This window comes from Tachypleus tridentatus, chromosome 6 (genome assembly GCF_004210375.1).
Source record: "Tachypleus tridentatus isolate NWPU-2018 chromosome 6, ASM421037v1, whole genome shotgun sequence".
NCBI classification, from domain to species: Eukaryota; Metazoa; Arthropoda; class Merostomata; order Xiphosura; family Limulidae; genus Tachypleus; species Tachypleus tridentatus.
This window is the reverse complement of record NC_134830.1, coordinates 63,736,368-63,758,477: the sequence shown is the minus strand read 5'-3', so window position 1 is coordinate 63,758,477 and position 22,110 is coordinate 63,736,368. Positions and strand designations below refer to the sequence as shown.

General features: G+C 29.9%; 1 protein-coding gene across 2 annotated transcripts in view; it reads left to right on the top strand.

Annotated features, from left to right (window-relative positions):
• Window positions 1–21,172, top strand: part of LOC143252688 (insulin receptor substrate 1-like) — an 88,629-nt gene extending 67,457 nt beyond the window's left edge. For both annotated transcript variants that reach the window (XM_076505218.1, XM_076505219.1), the window contains 8 exons: window positions 1,902–2,024; window positions 3,416–3,502; window positions 4,760–4,857; window positions 6,458–6,652; window positions 7,490–7,753; window positions 9,580–9,692; window positions 12,740–12,826; window positions 15,499–21,172. In XM_076505218.1, coding sequence (XP_076361333.1) covers window positions 1,902–2,024; window positions 3,416–3,502; window positions 4,760–4,857; window positions 6,458–6,652; window positions 7,490–7,753; window positions 9,580–9,692; window positions 12,740–12,826; window positions 15,499–16,143 — 1,612 coding nt within the window. In that variant the 3' untranslated portion in view covers window positions 16,144–21,172. The remainder of the gene's footprint in view (window positions 1–1,901; window positions 2,025–3,415; window positions 3,503–4,759; window positions 4,858–6,457; window positions 6,653–7,489; window positions 7,754–9,579; window positions 9,693–12,739; window positions 12,827–15,498) is intronic.
• Window positions 21,173–22,110: the final 938 nt, after the last annotated feature.

Sequence of the window (22,110 nt, the reverse complement as noted above, 5' to 3'; positions counted from 1 at the left end):
GATGTTAGTGAAAACAATGGAACATTTGCACACAGTAATTATGCAATGAAGTATGAAATGTGTCTTCCAGTTAGCATGTTACTGCATAATATTTTTATTTTCAGGTTGTGAAAATATGAGTGGATTATTTGTGTAAACATTATTTTTCAACTCTAAAATACAGTATTTGCTAGATTTCAGTACCTTTAAAAGTGTTTTAATAATGTTTTGGCACATCCTTGTTCATTTAAAATACAGTATTTGCTAGATTTCAGTACCAATAAAAGTATTTTAATAATGTTTTGGCACACCCTTGTTCATTTTTCATTCTTCTTGATATCCTAAAAATCTCCTTCATAGAGTACTATGTCCCAGGTATTTTTAGTTTTATTGGATCCATTATTAGGTGGCTGCAAACTCATGTGCAAGACATGAAATTTTAAATTATCATTTTCCAGCATTAAGAAGCATGAGATAAATAAATCAAATAAACCTATAAGTAGAGAACAATTTCAAGTTCTTGGAAAAGTGGATGATGATGTGCTGTGACATAACTTAAATTGATAAAAAAAATTATATTTAACCAATTTAATCTAGCTCCCACCATAACAGTTGTAATCAAACAGTTTGTTAATGTAAGTAGCATTACAGCCACTACTGTGTTAGTCTAAACCCACCAACCTAAAGAGCCCTGACACTGGAGATGAGACTCATTAGTTCCGGAAATACCGTGGTTGATATATTTTATGCACTCATCTTTTAATTTCGCTCAGAAGTCCTTATTAATAATGAATGGAATTTTGCATAAATAAACATAATAGTGCAGTTTGTTATTACCTATGTAAGTGCTTTTGCTTTATAACATGTTAATTATCAGCACAGAGCACACATTAATTATATACTTTCATAAGTTAATCTTTCCAATCATGCCTTCTCTAGAAACTTTACATCTATGAAAAAAACAAGTGTTATAACTAAATAAAAATATATTTTATAAAAACAAATATTTCACTTTCTTCACTAGTTTCTTTTTTTTCTTTGTTGAACAATCCCTGTAATGCAAACACTGCAAAAGACTATAAATTAGCAATGTCTTATTGAGAGTATCAAGGTATAATTGTTTTGTATGTTCTCTAAATCTCTTCAGAATAGTAGACCAAATGTGATGGAATGCATTTATGAAACTCCAGTTGCTTTAATAAAGGCCAGTTGTTTAAATATGTTCCTGTTTGTTTGTTTGTGTGTTTTTTACAAAGTTATATATTATATATTTTGCATTTGTTTCTTAAGAAAAGTTTTATGTTGTTAAATATACTGTGGTAATTATGGTTACTTAAGAATTTGTGTAATTCTAATGAAATGGATTAGTGATGTTTTTAATATATGTTTTTTTTATAGTGGTGTTTATTATAACAGTTACCTATTTATGAATTTAAGTTCTGTTTACACTTAGTTCTTATCTTTTATTTAAAAATTCAGTTTATCTAGATTAGTATATGTTGTTTTTCAATGTTTGTTCCTTTTTATATTCCAAACATGATTTACCTATGATTACTAACCCAAAAGTTTATTTTGTGGGAGGTACCTTAAAAAAATATAGTCTAACCAAAAATAACATGACATGTTGATTATTATGCACTTTAAGTAAGGATGATAAAAATTATAAATTTATGTTTTGTGATGGAAAAGAGCACCATAATTATTACTGTCAGTTTACCTTTTATACGAATATACATATCTTTTACTTGTAAATATGAAGGAAGAAGTTACAAATTAAAAAAAAAAATCTATGTTAAGTGACCATTTCTTTGTTGCATTGTTACCTGAATTAAAGAAAGTTTCTTTCTATAATTTTCTAAGTGCTTTCAGTATGGCATATAAAGACTTCCTGAAGATTAATTTGGTTTCTTTTAATAATACAGTCCTCAGTCTGGGGGATGGCATTCTTCTCCAAGCTGTGCCAACAATCGAGGTGAAAATCTTCGCCTTCAGAGTGCTTATGCTCGGGCAAAGTCGTCTTCTCCTCCAGACAGTGCTAATATAAGGTAATTACAAAATTGGTGATAATTGTTTTTGAAGAATTAACATCTGTCTTATCTGAAAGTGTATCAAGTGTATTTTGTTGAGTATGTGATATGCTAAATGTATTATAAGAAACCTAATTCATGAACAATATTTATATTGCACTGCTGTTTTTAAGCACAAAGAAAATACAGCCAAGCTTAAAATAAAAGAATGTTAGATGTATCTCATTATCTATGTCTGTTTGACTATTGGTTTAATGAGGATGTGAAAAACTCTTGAAAATGTGGAACAAATGAAACAGCATTACTGAAAAATGGGAAAGAAAAAAATGATCTCACAATTGCAAATTTAATGTGAATCAGTAAATCTATGGAGAATGATACTTAGTGTTGTACTTGGAAATTTTAAGAAAAGAAAGAATGGAATGACATCATGGGATTAGTAAAAGAGAGCATTCAAACTATTAGATATTTTCTTGGGACTGACATATATAGTGTTAATAGTTGATTCATTCTTCAGATTTACTTAAGAGGGTGCATTCTAAGAAATGATTATTTCCAATGTAGAGAAGAGATTTTTTTGCAGACCACAGGTGCATGCATACCCATTGTGGTCATTTTCACACCACTTGCATATCAATGATAAGAAATAGAGAACAGAATGTTGACAGATAATGTCACTTTATTGGAAACACAGCCTTGACAGCTTTCTAAAATTCTATGACTTTTTTAAACAGTCAACAAGAGCTATTAAATTTACTCTAACTCTAATAGATAAAACCTTTGTAAGTTTATGTGAAAAAAGAAATTAGCTTGACTAAACTGTAAACAAAAATGTTACAAAAACAAAATCATTTAGGATTCTTTGATTATATCAAATGTAAATGACAAGTAGAATTCATAGAACAGTTAACATATCAAAACTGTAAGAACGTTATCTGTGACAGATACCAAGGCCACTACTGAAATATAATGAGAGCACACATATTCTCCTTCATCCTGAGCCACCCTTTTCTCTGTTAGAATTAAATTATATCACACATTACAACTTTCTTGGAAAGAAAACATAAATAAGCTCTTCTAATCCAGAACTGCAAACTTCAAGTTATTCAAACCATTAAATGGTCTCTTACAAAAACACTAGATGGTGTTTCACTATTTACTTATCTATGTTTTACAAATTACTGAACTTTAGTATAACCTTGGGCTTCTTAACATTTTTTCTCTTAGTACCAAGTATTTTTCAACAGAATTTTGATCACAAAAATATTTATTCCCAGTCTTGATCTACACACTCGTAACTTGTTCTTTCTGTGTTTGTATAAATTACTTTATGTAGTAGATCAAGTTTTAGGGGTGAAGAAGCCTAACCAAAAATGTTGGTATTATAAAAAAAACTATATTGTTTTCAGTTTAACAGGAGCTTATTCAACAGATAGTGTTGGTAGTGAGTTTTCAACAGATGAATATGAAGGGAGCCCCAGTGACTTCCATTTTGGGTAAGTTTCATTCTATCTACATTCATATTCAACCACAGCAGTAATCTGGAATGACTTAAGTGTTCAATGAGTGAAATATGAAACAATCACAGGTTTTTTTTTAATGCTTGATCTTTTAATATTTAATACAGCTAAAAAATCTGAGTGTATAATATTTTATTAGTCAAGGTCATATTTACTTTATCATTAAGGTTTGGCTATGACTGGGTTACTTTTAAGCTCTGTGTATGACTTCTTTTTCTGCTTGTATTGTTTCATTTAGGAGTAGATACAAAACATATTTGTACTTGTGGTGAGCACAGCACAGACAGTGTACTGTGCAAATAAAACCTGGTGCTAATAACTCCCAGTACATAGATTTTCATGATGTAAAAATTCCAACTTTATTTATATCTGTATTATCACTTATGTAATGAGACTGCCATAAAAAAGTGTATGTAATAGTGTTTTATTAGTTTTGTTTTGAGTTTACTTACTGATTAAGTATTAGTTTATTACAGGTTACAGCTTTTATAGTTAGGAAGATTATTTTATAGAACAGGCATGACATTTTAATCATAATGCTATCATTTTCAACATATGTGCATGTATACAAAATAACTTTTTAGGGTATAGAATTTCCTATATTAATTGCGAAATTAATAAATAAAATGCAAAAGCCACTTGACTTTCGCATTATATCATAGAAAGTGTTTTATTACTTGCATTTTCTGTCTTAACGGCATTAAAACCTAGTTTGAATTATCTCTGGTCATAAAGTCTTCATGAATAAAGTTTCTTACTTGTGTTCTTGAGAGTGATCGCACTAATGACCAAAAGTCATACCTGTTGTAAAATACATTCTTCCTCACTCAAAGAGCTGTAACCAGCAATAAACTAATTACAGTGTTTTAGTTCAACTTTAAGATAGTACAATAAGATATTTTAAGAGCCACCTTTTGACAGTGCTTTTATTATCAATGCCCAGTAAACATGTGATAATGAAAGCAAAAAGTTTCCATTTGAAAACACAAGGAGCAGAGAACTAGCAAAAACTAATGTATTGTGGTTGCCTTCTTTGTACTTGTAAAGTACAAAAATGTTTCACCATTCACTTCTAACAAAGTTACTTAGAATGTATGTTGCAGTAGTGTTTGCTCATTTATTTTATTTTTTCCTGTAACAACAGATATTTTATTATTATTCTTTCAAAGGTCAGACTAAGTACATTTATTTTTCAGTGTTCTGTGTTCAATAATGAATATTTTATATATGAAGAAGGTACATTCATACTGCTGGAGAGCTGGGCTTACACACAGAACCTCCAATTACAGAAGAGGTGTCAGATGATTATTTGTTGATGGAGCCAGGCCAAGGTTAGTTTGAAAACTTTATTTGAATACTGGCAATCTTCGAAGCATTTGCCTTCTGTGATAAAGATTTTTATTGTAAATTCCTTCATTAGTAAAGATAAGATATATATATCATTCCACCATGAAAGCTGTGTTTTATTTACAAAGAAATAATCCAACTAGGAACAATGATCTCAAAATTATGAAAATGTATGTGGAGATTCCTTTTGTGTTATTTTAACAAATTTTCAGGACATCATTTGAAAATGTTTTATTTAAAATAAAATACACAAATGAATGTATTATCATGATATAAAGAAGGTATATTTGTTTCAGAATAACTGAAGATTATTAGCTGTGCCAGTAGAAAAACATACATGTAAATTATTACTTAAACAATGCAAATGTTATGTGCTATGAAGTCAAAAAATAATTCTGAAGAGGCTTGTTGACAAAGTATGGAAGAAAACTGAAGTAATAACAACCACAAATTGACGTATCAAAGTTGTTGCATAATCACAGACACTCGTTTTTACAGACTTAATTAAGTAATATTTAATATGCTTTAAAGTAGACTAGAGTGTTTCCTGAATTTAAGATTGTGTTTCATAGACTTAAGATTATGTTTCCTAGTTTCATATTAGTGTTTTCCTGGCTTATGATAGTGTTTAATAGCATAAAGATGGTATTACTTTAGTTCATGACACTCTTTCACAGGCCATAAAAATATTTTTAGCATGCTATAATATTTCATGGACTCAGAGTGGTAGTTCCTTAGCTTGTAGTAGTGTTGTACTTTTTTTTTTTTTTTTGTTTATTTTTTTAATTTCATGCAGAGCTACATGAGAGCTATCTGCACTAGCCATTCTAATTTCAGCGGTGTAAAACTAGAGGGAAGGCAGCTAGTCATCACCACCCACTACAAACTCTTGGGCTACTCTTTTACCAATAAATAGTGGGATTGACTGTCACATTATATTATAATGTCCACATTACTGAAAAGGGGAGCATATTTGGTGTTTTGGGGATTCTAACCTGCAACCCTCATATTATGAGTCGAACACCCTAACTACCTAATTATGCTGGGTTCTTGTGGTAGTATTTAATAGACTAAAAATGGTGTTTCATTGCCTTATGACAGTGTTTCATAGACTAAAGATGGCATTTTCTTAGTTCAATATAGTATTTCATAGAGTCTGAAAAACAAATTTGGTTTAAGAGTTCTTAACAAAACACATTACCAGGTCTTTCAATTTTCTACAGAAAAAAAAGGTGGTGTGTGTATAACAATAATATATAGTTCAGTATATAATATTATATATAGTTTGAAACCTGAAATTGTTCAAATGTAATTAATTGAGTTAAGTAGTCCTTATGATTACACATTTTATTAAAATTTGCTTGTTATTATCAGGGTCTGTTTTCTATTTCACACATTTTAAAACTTAACAAACAATATTAAGCCTATTTTTTTTATAAGATAGCAGACAAATAAACAAGTATTCCAGTATTGTTTCCCCCCATTAACATCACTAGAGCTTGTAAGTATTTTGATATTGAAGAGTGACTTTGCTCATGTAATATGCTTAAAACTTCCCAATACCTCTTTTTCTTAATGTTGTAGAAGACTTGATGCCACCAGAGTACTTGGAGATGGGAACTTCAACATCTCAGCGATCATCATTAGCCAACATGTCTCTTAACCTATCATTCTCCTCCAGTGTTCATAGCATTGGTTCAAATCCTATATCACCACTAGCTTCAGGGACATACCTAGATATGATTTCTCCCTCCACAGCTTCAATACCAGCTTCTTCAGGTAGAAATATAAATAATCTTTTAAGTTATAACAAGTGCTGCTTTTCCCTTTATTTACATAAATATTTTGCAAAATGACTAACTTCATCATGTACGAACAATTTATGTGCTCATGCATACACATAAAGTGTGTATCTTTGTAGATTGTCCAACTTTTGTGTTGTAATTAAGGTACTTGATTTAGATTTGACTTGCTGTTACGACAAGTCATGCTAATTTAGGGTTAATATTTTGAAACATAATTGCAAGAATATATATATTCATATGTATGTGTAGGAGAGTGTCAGTGTTTGTTTTATTTATTTTAAAGAAGTTTGTGTTTTGTTACATACTGTGATTTTTTCTCTTTAAATGTAATATTAATCTAAGAAATAGAGTTTATATGAAAAAGAAAGAAATGTATCAATGTTTACTATCAAGTTGGTTGTAGTTTGACATGTTAATTTGTGACATTGTGTCAAAATATTTATAACACCAATCTGTACTGAAACTATTTAAAATAAAAGTGAGAAAACATGGTTATAGAATTATTTGGAAGTTTAGAATTCGTCAATTATCCTAATCATTTTGCATTTTATTTCTTTGTTGGAAAAATTATATAGTTAAAAAATATTGATTCTAAGAGCTTATTTGTATGTTATGTTTTAGTTTTGTCTGTTGGTGAATAATGCTTACAATTAAAAAATAATATATTTGAGGCACAAACTGTGGTGTTTGTTTAAAAATTTCAATAATCGGAAAACTTTTGACTTGCAGTTTAGATAATACAGAAATATGTCAGGAAATTTAATTTCAGATGATTAAATATGTCAATTTTTTTGTGTTTTTTTATTTCAAGAATACATTCCCATGAGTCCTGGAAAGTATCTTCCATTAGAGCAGCTGATTGCTTCTGCAGGATCATCCCATTATTCTAGTACTGATTCAGAGCGACCTATAATAGACTCATCAACAGCAGACATATCAGGTGGTTATTTATTTATGGCACCAAAGAAAGAAACCTACCCCAAAAATATAATGTATACTTCTCCAGGTGTTGCAGAAGAAGGTTATTTGAAAATGGGATCTATGTCTTCTTCTCTTCCTAAACCAAGCAGCCAGAGTATGTACTTATGTTGTTTTTTTACATTAACAAGTTTTTTATTTTAAGTAAGTACTTAAGTAAGAATAAAAAAAAACTTAAATAATGCAGGCCTGTGATGGTTTTATTGTCTTAAAATTTTTACATGTTGTACAGTAATTCCTGCATGCTGAATCTGAAGTAATATCCATTTTTCTCCATCACGTACAGATTGTTTACAAAGCATTTATGTAATTTTACATAAGTGAATCATTTTCATTGAAATGAAGTCATGTTTTTTTATGCCTAAATTGTTAATAACTGCTGACTGTAGATATCTCTAGACCAGTCATGATGTGAGAGTCTTATGGATCATTCTAGAACCTAAAAAACGTTCATTGTGGTAAACAAAATTATTATTTGATCTGCATATCTGAATTATGGATAATCTGTTAAAATCAAAACAATCTTTATGAAGTTTAAATTTTCTGGCCTATGTAATCTGTGAATGCTGAGTCTAAATGATTGATTTCTGATAAGCACAAGTATATTACAAGAGTCTGAGGAAGATAAGTTTTCTAAATGATGTTATTATTTTGGGACTGTACAGAAATTAATTGGCATTATAGGTTTCATTCTTAGTGTAATTTATCTTAGTACCTCTTATGGTTTTATTTTATTTTACCTCATTGGAAACATTTTCTAGTGCTATCAATATTGTTCATATTGGTGTATGAAAAACAAGTTTGATATTTAGTTATGTTAGTTCTGAATATATATATATGGTAGTAATGTGTATATATATATATGGTACTAATGGTAGTATATACTACCATTAGTCTGGAAAAACTACATACTTCATACTTCTAATTGCTAATTTTATTAACACTGAACATATAAATATCCCATGTGTTTCAAATGTATTTTTATACAAACAAATTATTCAAATAATTTATATTAAGTCTAAAATTCAGAAACAAGGTTGTTGTTTTTCTTACACTTACAGTATTTGATCTTTCCATAATAATAATAGACACTTTTTGTCTAAAATGTTGCATCTAAACAGTTATAATTTTCATAAGTACAAAAAGTGTATTTTTCAAAATACTCCACTTACTTAACATATACTTAATTTTGATACAGATAAGTAAAAGTACTCAAGACTTTTTACAGAGTTGTATTCAAATTTAATTAAACTAGTTTTTTTTTATCACTGTATACAAATAAATGTGACATTAAAATACATTTGATAAATCAAATTTGGATATTATATAAGTTTCATTTTATGAATTTCAAAAGAAAGTATGTAAATGAATTTTCAGTTTACATTTGAAAAGTGACATTTATTTGTTCTGAATTGCCCATTTTCTGTTTCCCTTCTCCCACTCTGATGTTCTGAATTTAACATATGTTACTTATTATAGTAGGAGTATCAATAAGGCATAGCTTAATTTTATAACAATTTTTTTTGTTTTTGGAGATACAGAGCGAAAAGGGAGGTGCACATCTTTCTATTACGCTCTATCTTTCACAGATTGCTAGTATTATTCTCTTTGGAATTTGCTATTATGTGATTTATAACCAATAGAAATACAAGTTTAATTTATTGTATGATGTACAATGCTACATTGTTCTCAGTATAATTTTTTTAATTATTTTGTTTGCAGATTCAAAATTGTTATAGTCAAGCTCAGTGAGTATTTAAGCATGTCTCAGAGAAACTGACCTTTACCAGATTTAAAATAAATTTCACAACAAGTCAGCTACTGTGATAAGCATGTCTTGGTGAAAATGATCATTATTTAATTTAAACAGAGTTTTATATTATCTGGTGAATGTGTAAGTCTGTTGTGTTTTCTTTTCATAAGGTGAGGGCTACATAGAAATGGCTAGTCCTAAAAAAAATACTCAGAGTTTACAAGATGTCACCTTCCAGACCATTCCAACATCTACAGAGCAGTCAGGGTTTCATCTGGATAAGGTAAGTACTTTGTTTATTTGTTTGAAATGTTAAAATAATTGTACTAACACTGTCACAAATAATTATGTTGTATCATCTAATCAATAATCATTATTTTTTATCTGAATGTAAAAATGTTCATTCTCTATCAGTTTGCTCTTCTGTTCGTATAATATTCCTTTCTATTCTTCTTTTCAATTAAAAGTAGAATTAAAATACAAACTTTTTATAAGTAGTTCACTTACAGTTTCAATCATAGTATTGCAGCTTAGATTTAAGTATTCAGACTACCATTGTTAAGTAAATACTCAAACTTTTTAATGTCACTAGTCCAGAGCATTCTTTCTTATATTGCTGATCCAGTAATTCAAAAGTCATTGGTTTGCACTCCTTGACCATGATTTTATAACGTGTTTTGGTAACCTGCAGCATGTAGTAAGGTTTTTATTCATTAATTGAATTAAGAAAGATCTGGTGTTGGCCCTATATACTCCTGTTGGTAAACAGGGTAGACTTATTGTTTTTATAACTCCTCTTTTCTTTAAAACTGGAATGCTAGCATTGGATGTAAAGATATTTTCTGAGTTTAGTGTTGGCTTCAGAAAATTATTTGAGAATATTTGTGTTCAGATAGTTTCACTAATTTTCACTTCATTATTCATTCATAATAACTTTCATTCATTACATCATGTGACTGAAAAACGTGGTAGTTACATTTTTGACAACTGTATAAATGCTGTAAGTTAACATTTTCCTAAACTGAAAATGTATTTCCAATGATGCTTACCTCTGCTGACAAGGTTTCCACTCTTTGCCTATTTTTGCACTGAACACGCTTGCTGCAGTCTTTTATATCCCACTCGAATGCCCTTGGCAAATTCTCATTTGCAAACTTCTCCATCAACTTCAATGCTCGCTCTTTTTAGATGCTATATATAAGAACCTCATTGAGATAATGTAATCACTTTTTGAGACATAAACTGGCTCTTAGGGGGAAGTGTGAGTGTCAGAGGAGGTAAGTATTATTGGTTTAGAAAAATGTTAACTTCCAAAACATGCATACCTATGTTGACAATATAGCTAGAATCCCATATTGATAAAGTGTAGGGGCTGATGCATGTAATATCCATACAGAACCAAGGACCTAGGATGGGACTACTTCACATTTGGAATTTTGAGGAGGTAGTGGATATACTTCCGTGAACAATATGTGAAAACAACACTGATCAAAGGGAAGGAGCATTCCCCAACCAGATAGCCTCATGTCAAATCTAAACCAAAATTACAAGTAGACTCCCATGGAACCTCATGGCACTCCTACTGACATCTGTGAAAAACATCCATTGACCCAAGTAGGAGGGCCCAAAACTTTGCCCTCTACTCCAAGAGTGGAGTAACACACTCAAACACTCTGGAGAAAAATCCTCTCTTTGCCACCCCAGTGACTAGAAACTTGTATACAATACATATATAGGGGGTGTATTAAAATTAGTGGAGAATTTTGCAAATCAGAATTTAGCAAGGGCATTTTAGTGGGGTATAAAAGACTTGAACCAGCATGTTCATTGCCAAGATGGACAAAGAGTGGAAACCCTGGAAATCAAGAAATGGTTGTCAGTAGATGTGTGTATGTTTACACTTGTAATTTATTTTATAGAACTGCTTAGATAAAATATTCATAATTACACAGTAAGTATCTATATTATGCAATAGTTACCAGTTTTATTTCAGATCTGTGAATCAAGCTATTTATTTTGACATTCAATAGTAGACTTAATATGGTCTTATTGTTTCAAAGATATTTTATACTGTATACATATATAGTTGAGATTGAGCTTTAATTGACAGCTCCTGTCCATATTTTATATACTGAGGCCTTCCTTTACACTCTACTATAAATAGCCCAGAGCAACCTTTTAAAACTAAATCTGTCTGTGCTACATAAACTACCTGTGAAACAACATCTCTGATGCTGCTTTTTCAGAAATTTTTTCAATAGGTACCAGTCAAGCATAGAAGTCAAAACATTGTTCACTTTAGAAACAGACAAGAAAAGTCCATTAATATGACCATTCATGTGGTTCAGCAGCTTGTTGATATGTTCAGAATTTTATGTCATCAACATAAGAGCAATACAAAGGATTAAAATTGTGAATACAATCTTTTAACCAATGTTTGTAGTTTTTTTTAAAGAAGGCATAGAGAAAGATTAAATTAAATAAAACAGAAACTAATCAAGAATCCCTATCTACTTTATCAGTCTCATCATGTAATAGAAAACTTTTATAACTAGTTACACATTTCATTACTTTAATAAACATGCATTTTTTTGATCTACTGCATGTTACATCATAATCTTTATAAATTAAACCAGCACAGTGTTTAGTACTTTCATCCAGTAGTGATTCAGTATCAAACAGTTAAAATACATCTTTGTGGAATTTTGAGTCTAATTTTATCTGGAAATTTAAAGCACATTTCTTACATTCAGTACATTTAATCTTATTAAATGTTCCTGTTTACAAAACATTGGTAAAATGTACAAGATACTAGAGGGTGAACTTGTTAGTGCAGTACAACAATTAAAAAAAAAAAATTAGGCTTATCACATCTTTATGTTTTAACAAGTACCATTGTAGTTTTTCTTCTGTTATGCTAAAATAATAGTTATTTGAAACATTTGTGTTTGAGATTACAAAAACCTTTACACAAGAATGTTCTAAAGTGATCTGGAAGTACACTTTTCCTGTTTGAATATATTAATATTGATACAAAACCTGACTCTATGTTTAGCAAAGTTGTGATCAACCAACAAGGACAACTGACTTCAGAATCACCAGGTAATCCGGAACCAGAGAGAAACTGTGTTTTAAATTAGAGAATATTTGTTGTTCCTTGAATGTAGGTTAACTTTGAATATTCTGAATAGTGAGATTTAATTACATTACTGTTATTGAAACTGTAAGCCCATTTCTTGCAGGTTTTTAGTTTTCAACACTACTTTAAGTGGAATTATATTGTGAATGTACAAATGTATTTATTATTTCAAATGTTCATTGTTATTTTAGGTTAGATCATATTTTTCTCCATCAGAATATGACTTGGATGGTTATATTAAGCCAGTTCGAGCCTATTCAATAGGCAGTAGGCCTCAGGTAAGATATTCAAAAATTTGATTAGTCAACCTTATTTAATAAAATACTCTTTCATTAGGTGGCTAAGGTCAGATAAAGTCTATTAGATTGTTATTGTAAGCAATATTGAAGTCACTCCATTAAGTATTCATCATATGGTAAATTTAGTAGATTATAACATTTAAAATACTTTTTTTTCTTAGTCTGAAAGTATCTGTAAGGTAATCCCAGCTTTAAGCAGTTCAAGCTTATTCAGACATGAGTAAGATAATTTAAATGATTATGTCAAGCAGTTTTAATTTAATTACTGGCCACTCAAGTTAATATAACTCTAAGATTTTGTTACATCAAGCTATATACGTAATGTAAACATAAACATTATATAAACAGTTAAGTTGATATTTACATCAAATGAAAGGACTGCCTTAAAAACAGCAAGATGAAACCTATGATGAAGTAGATCATATTTATAATAAGAAACAAGTCTTAATGAAATTATAAAACTGCAAAACTAGAACAAATCACCAGGGCACAGCCTATAATAAAGAATCTAAATTGTGTTCTGGTTCTTGGAGGTGACTAGTTTGAGTTTATTTTATAGCAGTTGTCCTTCAGTTAAATGACTTATTATATTGAGCCAGGTCAAGCTTATTCCAAAAGCAGTTGTGCTCAGGAGGCAGGATAAGTTGGTCCATTAATACTAGCCCTTGTTGAATTTATTCCGTAATTCTCTGAAAATGAGTTGTGAGGTTTTATTAAATTAAAGGCAGTAAGTCTCATATAATAGTTCTTCTATCAGTCTGATATAATTTTCTTACTAGACAAATGCTCTTGTTTAAGATATGTCTAATAATTTTATCAAACTGATTTAGTTTTATCCACCAGAAAATTCTTCACATAAGATGAATTGCATAATTTTTACAAAGCCATTTATTTATAATCATCCTGTTCTATGATGAAATAATCCAGTAATTGTGTTTATTATAATATGAGTTAGTGGTGTACAGTCTTTCTCATGTACGCAATTTTAAATAAGTTATTGTTATTGTGGTGTGTTTTTTCTCACTGGAAATATAACATCCAGTAAACCAGGTGAGATGTAAAAAATCATGCATATGACATTAGGTGATAAATTTGAGTTTTTATAAGATTATATTAAAACGGTAAAAGTCTAGTAACCTTGTAACCTGTGTAAAAAAATGATAATTGAACCTATCATTAATCAAACCATCCCATTACACAATGCAATAACATTAACAAAAGGGCATTGATAAAAAATTCTTAAAGTAAGTTGCTCAACATTCAGTTGTTTTTAATTAATAATACTAAAAATAATATGAAATAAATGCACAGTACTAATATAAATAAATATTTTTGAGTAATGGCTGGATCATTTCCCTTACATGCAAAAATAAAACTTTAATTTGTTGGATTCAGAACCAGATGATTTACCAAAACAAAAATTATAAATGGATACATGGTTTCATATTCAACCATGAGAACTCTCTACACATTCACATTATATGGTTAGCTCATCTCACAGTTTTCCATGGTGTGACCTCAAACAGTGTCACTGCCACAAAAAGGTTTGTGAATGGTCTAGAGGTTAGTATTCTGGAATGTGAATCCAATGGTCCATGAGCCACATCTCAAAATTACCCTCTGCACTTGAGTGCCATGAGTGTATAATAAGAATGATGGGGAAATATTTTTATTTGATTACAGTAGTCAAACAAGTGACATAGGTACTGTTGACTATCTATCATCCCTCTAGTCCATCAGTTAAAAAGTTAGGTTAGGCTTGTGAAACTTTGTGAGAATATCCAAAACTCAACCAATCAATGTTCCATGTAGTGAAAACTTTGTCATTTGCCTAAATGTCATAATACAAGAACTGATTTACTTATTTTATACAATATTCTGTATGTTCTCTTTCATACCAGAGGTGGTAAGTTGGCCTTTTAGGGAATTTCTAAATTAAATAATAAATTTCATTCATCATCTTCATTAAAGCCAATTTAATGTTATAAAAAAAATACATTGTAATAAGAATTAATTAGACAAAGTTAGTGAATTATGTAATACACTTCATATTTTCTTGGAACTTCATGGTTCTTGCAAACTCTTTTTTTTTTTTTTTTTACAAGTTACATTAATATTTATACAATGTTCTTGTCCCTCGATTGTATTTTTGAGACTTTTTGAAGGGGAATTTTAATGAAACATTCTCTTGCATCCTCTAACAATCACAAAATCTCTCATTATTCTCTTATAAAAATCTTCAATGTAATATCTCTTTCACATCATTTTTTTATACATGTATGCTTTCATAAAGCAAAATCCTTTGCTTCAGACTTACAACTTGCATGGATTATTTTTCTACAAAACCTCTCCTCATTTTTTTAGCTAGTCATTTCCATGAAAAGTTTAATTGACTGTTTCAAATTATGTAATCTGCATTTTAACAATTTATTTTAAATAGAATATGTTGTTGTTTTTTTTGGCTGTTATCAGCAAATAATGTAATTCTTTAAAATATTTTAAATATAATATTATGAAAACTGTCGTGCATGTTTTAAAAATGGGAAATAGTCTTAAATCTCAATTTATTCTTTCATTTTATTTGTAAACAGGAATTTAATGATTTAATAAATGTTTTTTGTTTTGTTTTTTACCATTCATGTATGTTACAGAAGAGTCATCTAGGAGCCCATCTAGACCAGTGTAGAGTTCGTGCCTTTTCTCTTGGGAGTCAAGTCACAAGAGTAGCATCTAAGAATCAGGGAACAGCTGAGTCTGAGCTTGGAACTTTAAAATCTGTAAATGAAATAGTCTCAAAGAAGTCCTCTAGTGCACCTCTTCTACCTAGTATGCCTTGGCAAACTAAATCTTCTGCTAACAAAGAAGGTTACAGTGAAGACTTGATGGAAATGGACTACAATCCAGCACCAAAAGTAGAAGTAACTACAGATCAGGAGCAAACTGAACCTATTAAAAAGTACTCTATTGGAAGCAGTCGACAGAGATCCAACAGTCGCTCTTCTTCTGGTGCTTCACCAATGTCATCATTAGCCGAACTTGCTGAAAAACCAGAGCGTAAAGATTCCAAGTTATGTGAAGAAATATCCAGAAAAAGCAACACTTTGCATGTTGTTAGTCAAAGAAGAAACTCATTGGATTGCAGCAAAGTAAAGCATGGATTTTGTGAAGATGAAAATGGATATGTTTGTATGTCTTATGGAGACAGTAATAATGGTAGCTATGCAGAAGTGGCTGCAGAGAACAGAATCTCGGATTATCTCAAAATGACAAGATCTGATGCAAGTGACAAACTTTAAAATCAAAGCATATTTCATTAGATTACAAAACTGTGAAAAACTTACCACATTATACAGAGTCCTGTGATGAAAAATATATTTGAACTTAAGAACAAAAAAGGTAAAGAAAAAAATACTCAAGACTCAGTGAACTTAAGAAGTTTGGAATGAATGTGTAAGCCAGTTAGAAAACAGAAATGTAGCCTTGATTGTTGGACATGCATTTACACCAGTAAACAATAACAGTCTGGTCAAATCTGAGCTTGGTATACTCACAGAACTCTCAGGAATAATGTACAAATTTGGGCATGGAATGTGCTACCTGTGTCACAAGCTTTGTAGCCACTGGTACATAAAATGCAGTGTTATTGTTCCTTTTGTTTCTCTCAAACCAGACAGAATTCTAAAATGTGTGAACATTTAACTTGCTACTCCTAAGAATTCATCTCCGATAGCCACGGTCAATAAAATTTTACACACTTATGACTAAATTGCAAACAACTGTGAATGAATGGCCTACATTGCACCACAGCCTTTCTTCATACTTTTTGTGCCATGAACTAGATTTCATGTAGCTCTGGTTTACCTAAAATATATTTTCAGTTAACCATAACAAAACAAAAGTCAGCAACTATTTCCTCTCCCTCTTGTAAGGATAACGTTCGTTGCTGTACTAATTCGACTTGATCCATGCACAGACACTCATCAACCACTAAAGTTTCAACAAGCAAATCACTTCTCTCACAAGAGTTCAATTCTACTGAACCTCTTGGAAAGCTCTCTTTTTTTTTAAATAGTACTGGAAACAACATTCCTGTACCAGTATCACCTCAGTTTTCTCTAACAAAAGAAGCAAGAGTTTCATAAAATGTAGCTGAAGCTATCTACTTATAGTTCACACACTCCTTATCAGTAGGTAGTAATCTGAGTTGAACTACATTTTTTTCAGACTTTGTTCTCTTATTCCATAGCATTATATAAAACACTAGAATCTATCCATGCTCTCTAGCCAACCTTTTGATCTAGATAAGTTAAAGACCATCAGTTTTCTTATGTTCAGGTTAACTTTACTAAATCAAAGGATATTCAGTTTGTTTGTGAGAAGACAGAGTTTAGTAACTAGTCATTAAGGTGTTTTTTAACAGTTTAATTTGGTTGGACTGAATAGTTAATTTTAGTGAAAATAGTCCACACTAAATTAGAGGTTACTTGTGCTTGTATTTTTAAGCAAAAGGAAAAACAGTTGAAAGTTCAATTAAGTTTGCAAGTCCTTAACATAAATCTTTTAAGAAATTTTTCTATTTTGTGAAAGTAATTTGTGCTCAGTTGTGTTAGTTCATTACTGTATATTGCATATCTTTATGCATTTAAATCTATGAAATTTTATTAAATGCCCAAATTTAAGGCTGCAGCTGAAGAATAAAGGTGTTCTTTCTATCCTGCTTTCAGTGAAATCTGAGTGCAATACTTTTGTATAGTATAATTTTATATGTTGCAGTAAAAGCTGCAAATATTAGTTATGTAGCAAAAACAAATTCTAGTACATATCACTAGTAAGTAATCATTTAGTGCTGTTTCACTGTTTCTTAATTTTTAAATATGCTATACAATGGTGCAATGAAAGTATTTTTGTATACCTTAATCTTAATCTACTACAGTCCAAAACAAGTCTGCAGATAAATGGTTTATATAGAATGCTTACTAAGAGGTCCAATAATGTTCCTCTCCAGAGGCATTGCTCTTCCAATACTAGTTTTATTTGTTTCAGAACTAGCAAGTCTGATATTGCTAGTACTGTGAAACTGCATTAACATTTTCACTGTATCATTGGATATTGTGTAATTATATAAAAAGTAACAATGATTCAAGATTTAAAATTCTTTCTTCAAAGGTATTTGTGTAAATTCCAGTATTACCTTAATCTGAGGAAATGCAGATGAAATATTTTAGTAAATGAAATTGTGATAATGATTCACTTCTTAATTATTTTTCGTGGCATTCTTGTGAAACTCTAGTTTGTGTAAAAGAAGCTTCAAGAATTGTAAATCTATCTGTAGGCTTGTTTATTCATTTCTAGTATAGAAGTAATTATCTAGTTATTTTTAATAAAACAATTTGCTGAATATTTTGTTTTGCAATTTTTAAGCTGTTTAATCTTCAGAGAATGTGTGAAAGATGCTGGTTTTAATATATTCTAACTATGCTTAGGTGAAACCTTTTAATGTGTTATTCATGAGAAGTGCATTAAGGTGTGAAGATTTTGTATTCTTTTTATAGATGTACAAAGAACAATACACATCTATATCAAGAAGGTATTCTCACACATTTCTGGTGTTCTCACAGTGTTAATTCATTTTGGTAATATGACTTATGGTATATATATAGACAAAGTTTCTGAAACATTAAGATTAGCAAGTTTGGTGACTTCAGAGTAATAGCATTATACTTAGTATCTATCATGCTGTGATGTTTCAAACTTATCTCCCTAATAATATTGATTTATATTTTTCATCCAATAAGGCTTGAAATCAGCACAAGCTATGTTTCATTTTCTATGTTATGCTGAAATTTGTGTAACTATTACATCATGAAGGAATTTGTTAGATCTCCCCTAAAGGGAAGGATTTTAATTTGTCACTTAAACCTGTTAAATTGTTTATATTCCAAAGAATAGAATATCAAGCTGGACAGTGATTTTATTATTTCTCTTAGAAGAGTAAACCTCCCTCAGTAATAATATGGTGGGGGTCAAAAATCATAGTTCTGACTTCTGTGAAGTTAAGACAGTTAGTCACTAGTAGTTACTTTGGTTAAAAACTGTTTTGTTACTGTGAGATACAAAATAAATTAGTCACTTTAACACTGTGTAATTAACATTCAAACAAAGTGAAATAAATGTAATATTTTTTACAATGTTTGATAAAAAAATATACTGCAATAATCAATGTCCTTGTATTCATGATGGCCTATTAGATTGTAATGTTTTTCAATTAAGCTGGATAACTAATAAAGAAAAAGAAGGTAACTGAGCTTCAGAAAAGTATATGTTAAAATTAATTGAACAGATGTTTTTTATTTAAGACCATGAATACGTTAACTTAGAATGCAGTTTTTGTATATAAAGTTTGTGTATACTTATTATCTGCAGAATTTCTTCAGATAACATTAAGTAAACTTAGCTTGGTGTTTCATAGGTTTGTATTGTTAGTGTGCAGGTGTTTGTTGTGATGACTGTATTTTTCCTTTGCAATCAGAAATTTGTACAGATATTCCAACAAATCAAATACAATTTCAGAATCCATACACAAGAAATTAATAATGTTGCTCAAATACCATATCTGATAATGGATATCAATTCGATCTTCAGTGAACTAGTGACCTACAAGTGAAAAAAGTTAGTAATGTTTTAGGGTTTTTTTAATCCTTTTTATGTACACAGCTTTAGGTCTTGAGTCAGGTACACTAAACTGACAAAAATAAAATAATTTACTTAAAATAGAAATAGCTAATAAATAGGTATTTACCTATGTTAACAAAATTCTAAATGATTATTTTATTTTGTTTTTCACGTATATAATTTTAATTATTAAATAATTTAACCAAGTGATAATAACACCTGGTGGAATAAACTTGTATATTATGACATAACATTGAGGTTTTCTTTACATTATTTTTAGTATTATTTCAGTCATGAGCTTTCCAAAACAATTTTAGATAATATGGGCATAAACACCCTACTGAAAATGTAGCCAAAAGCTTGTTGTAAATTAAATAATGTTAAGAAAAGACAAGGAAGGAGAAAACTATTGACTTGTCTTGACATACATATCGACCACTTTAAAACATATTTCAGATTTGTAATAAACTTGTTTCAGTTGAAATGTTATCTATTATTGTTATTATTACTTCCTTATAACTGGTTTAAAAGATATATTCTGAAAACATTTATTTTTTTAAAGAACTATTTGTTATGTTTTTCTAATTTGTTCTGAAAACTGAGCTTTCCAAGAAATAATTTATGCATATTATGAGACAAATGGAACATCAAAAATATTTAATTTGTTTCAACACTATGAACTAGGTGAAAGGAAATAAAATGTGTAGTTTTTAAGCACCAGGAAAATATAAGCTCATGGTATTGAATAACATTTAAATTTGCAGGTTCTGTATTTTAACTTTTGAGAATATACAAACGTTTTCTAATCATGTGATCATTTTAAGATAGTGTGGTATATTTAGCAGCTGATAAAAGTTATTTGGGTATAATTATATGTTTTGTGCAGACTATTGTGTGAGGTGAATAGGCTGATTAAGAAAGTCGTTGCAGCTTTTGATGATGTTATGTATTTATATTTATTATTATTGTAAGATGAGTAAGTGGTTCATATTAATAATATATCTAATTAGTTGCTTTTTAGGCAAAGTTCTGTTAATGAACTGTGGAATTTAGTATCTTTTAAATATGCAGCCAAACAGTTCGTATGTATATATTGCTTATCACTGGAACTATTTCACTTAATCTCGAACGTTTTAAAGGTTCAGGTCTGAAAAGAACGTCGCGGGCAACTTAAGACGTTTTACCAGCGATCATCACTCCCACACTTACACTTTTACTATCACTATGATATTACAGGTCCTCATATCCAGAAATTTTATAAAATAAATTGAGTGAACAAGCTATTTCTAAATTGTATTTACCATTAAGACACCATAAACCTGAAGGCTCCCTTAGCATACAGCTAAAGGAGGAAGAGCCCATAGCAAGAAACTGTCGCAGATGGTTTAGTATTTGGAAATGTCAAAGTTTTACAGTGAATATTTGATTTTTTTAAAATCCTTTAATGAGTTAAGTGGATTTATATTTTTAAGTGTGTGTGTGTTGGTTTCCCGGTGACTTACATGATAAAAGAATATTTCTGAATGTGTTGTAGATTTTTAGCAGTTAGAGGATTGCGTAATGCAGAAGCAACATGATGTACAAATGTTATTTTAACAGAATTGCCTTAAATGTTTGTCCTAAAATTAGAAAAATAAAGAAAACAAAGTTCCATTATTGTGTTTTTATTTGGATTCATTAACTAAACCTTTCTTATTCAAAAGATTAAGACAGATTTTCATCAACAAGACATTTTTCGTCAGGTTATTTATTCAAAGGACGTACTTTTGTTTCATCGCTGCAAATCTTGTTTAACGAGAATCAAAATTGCAACTAAATTTCACAAATTTTTCAATATTGAAATATCGTATTGTCTTGAATATTGAAAAAATAATAACGTAAAGCGATTGTTCCAGAAATTTCTGTAAATTTTGTTCTCTGTTGATTAAAATACTTTGTCAGATATTGAGAATATATTTTGTTTAATATCCCTTGCTTAATCACCTACCAGTAATGCTCTGCTTCATTAAGTGATATTACTTTCACTGTACTATTCAGAAATTGTTACTAAACGTAGGTTTGTATGGCAGGTAAAGAAGAAACGTAATGTTCAAAGATAATACTGATATACTGTTAAGACTTTGTTTAAATGACCTTCACCAGGCGTCAGTAGAGAACAGTTCCCTTGAGAGACTATTTATTTGTTTTATAATAGTTACTTGTTGATTTGAAACTTTTTTTGGCAACAAATATTGCATACTTTTAGGCATGATAATACAACAAATAAATAAATGAATATTCAAGCAACTGCTTATTCCTGTAAATGTAATCGAGATTTGGCAGTAATTTGTTTGCATATACAAAAAAAATTCAATTTAACTAAAAGCTATTTTTAATTAAATGTAAAAGATTATTATTATGAACTTTTAATACGTTTGTTACACTTTGAATTTAAATCGTCATACATGTTCGGTACCAACCACGAGTATCAAAATTGTTTTTAGAATTTTAAGCTGTCAGACTTACCGAAAAACCATTTTTGGCTGATCCGTTCTATTTTCAAAACGAAAGTGAAGTGCTATCCAAGCTAGTATTTGAAATAATCGAATATG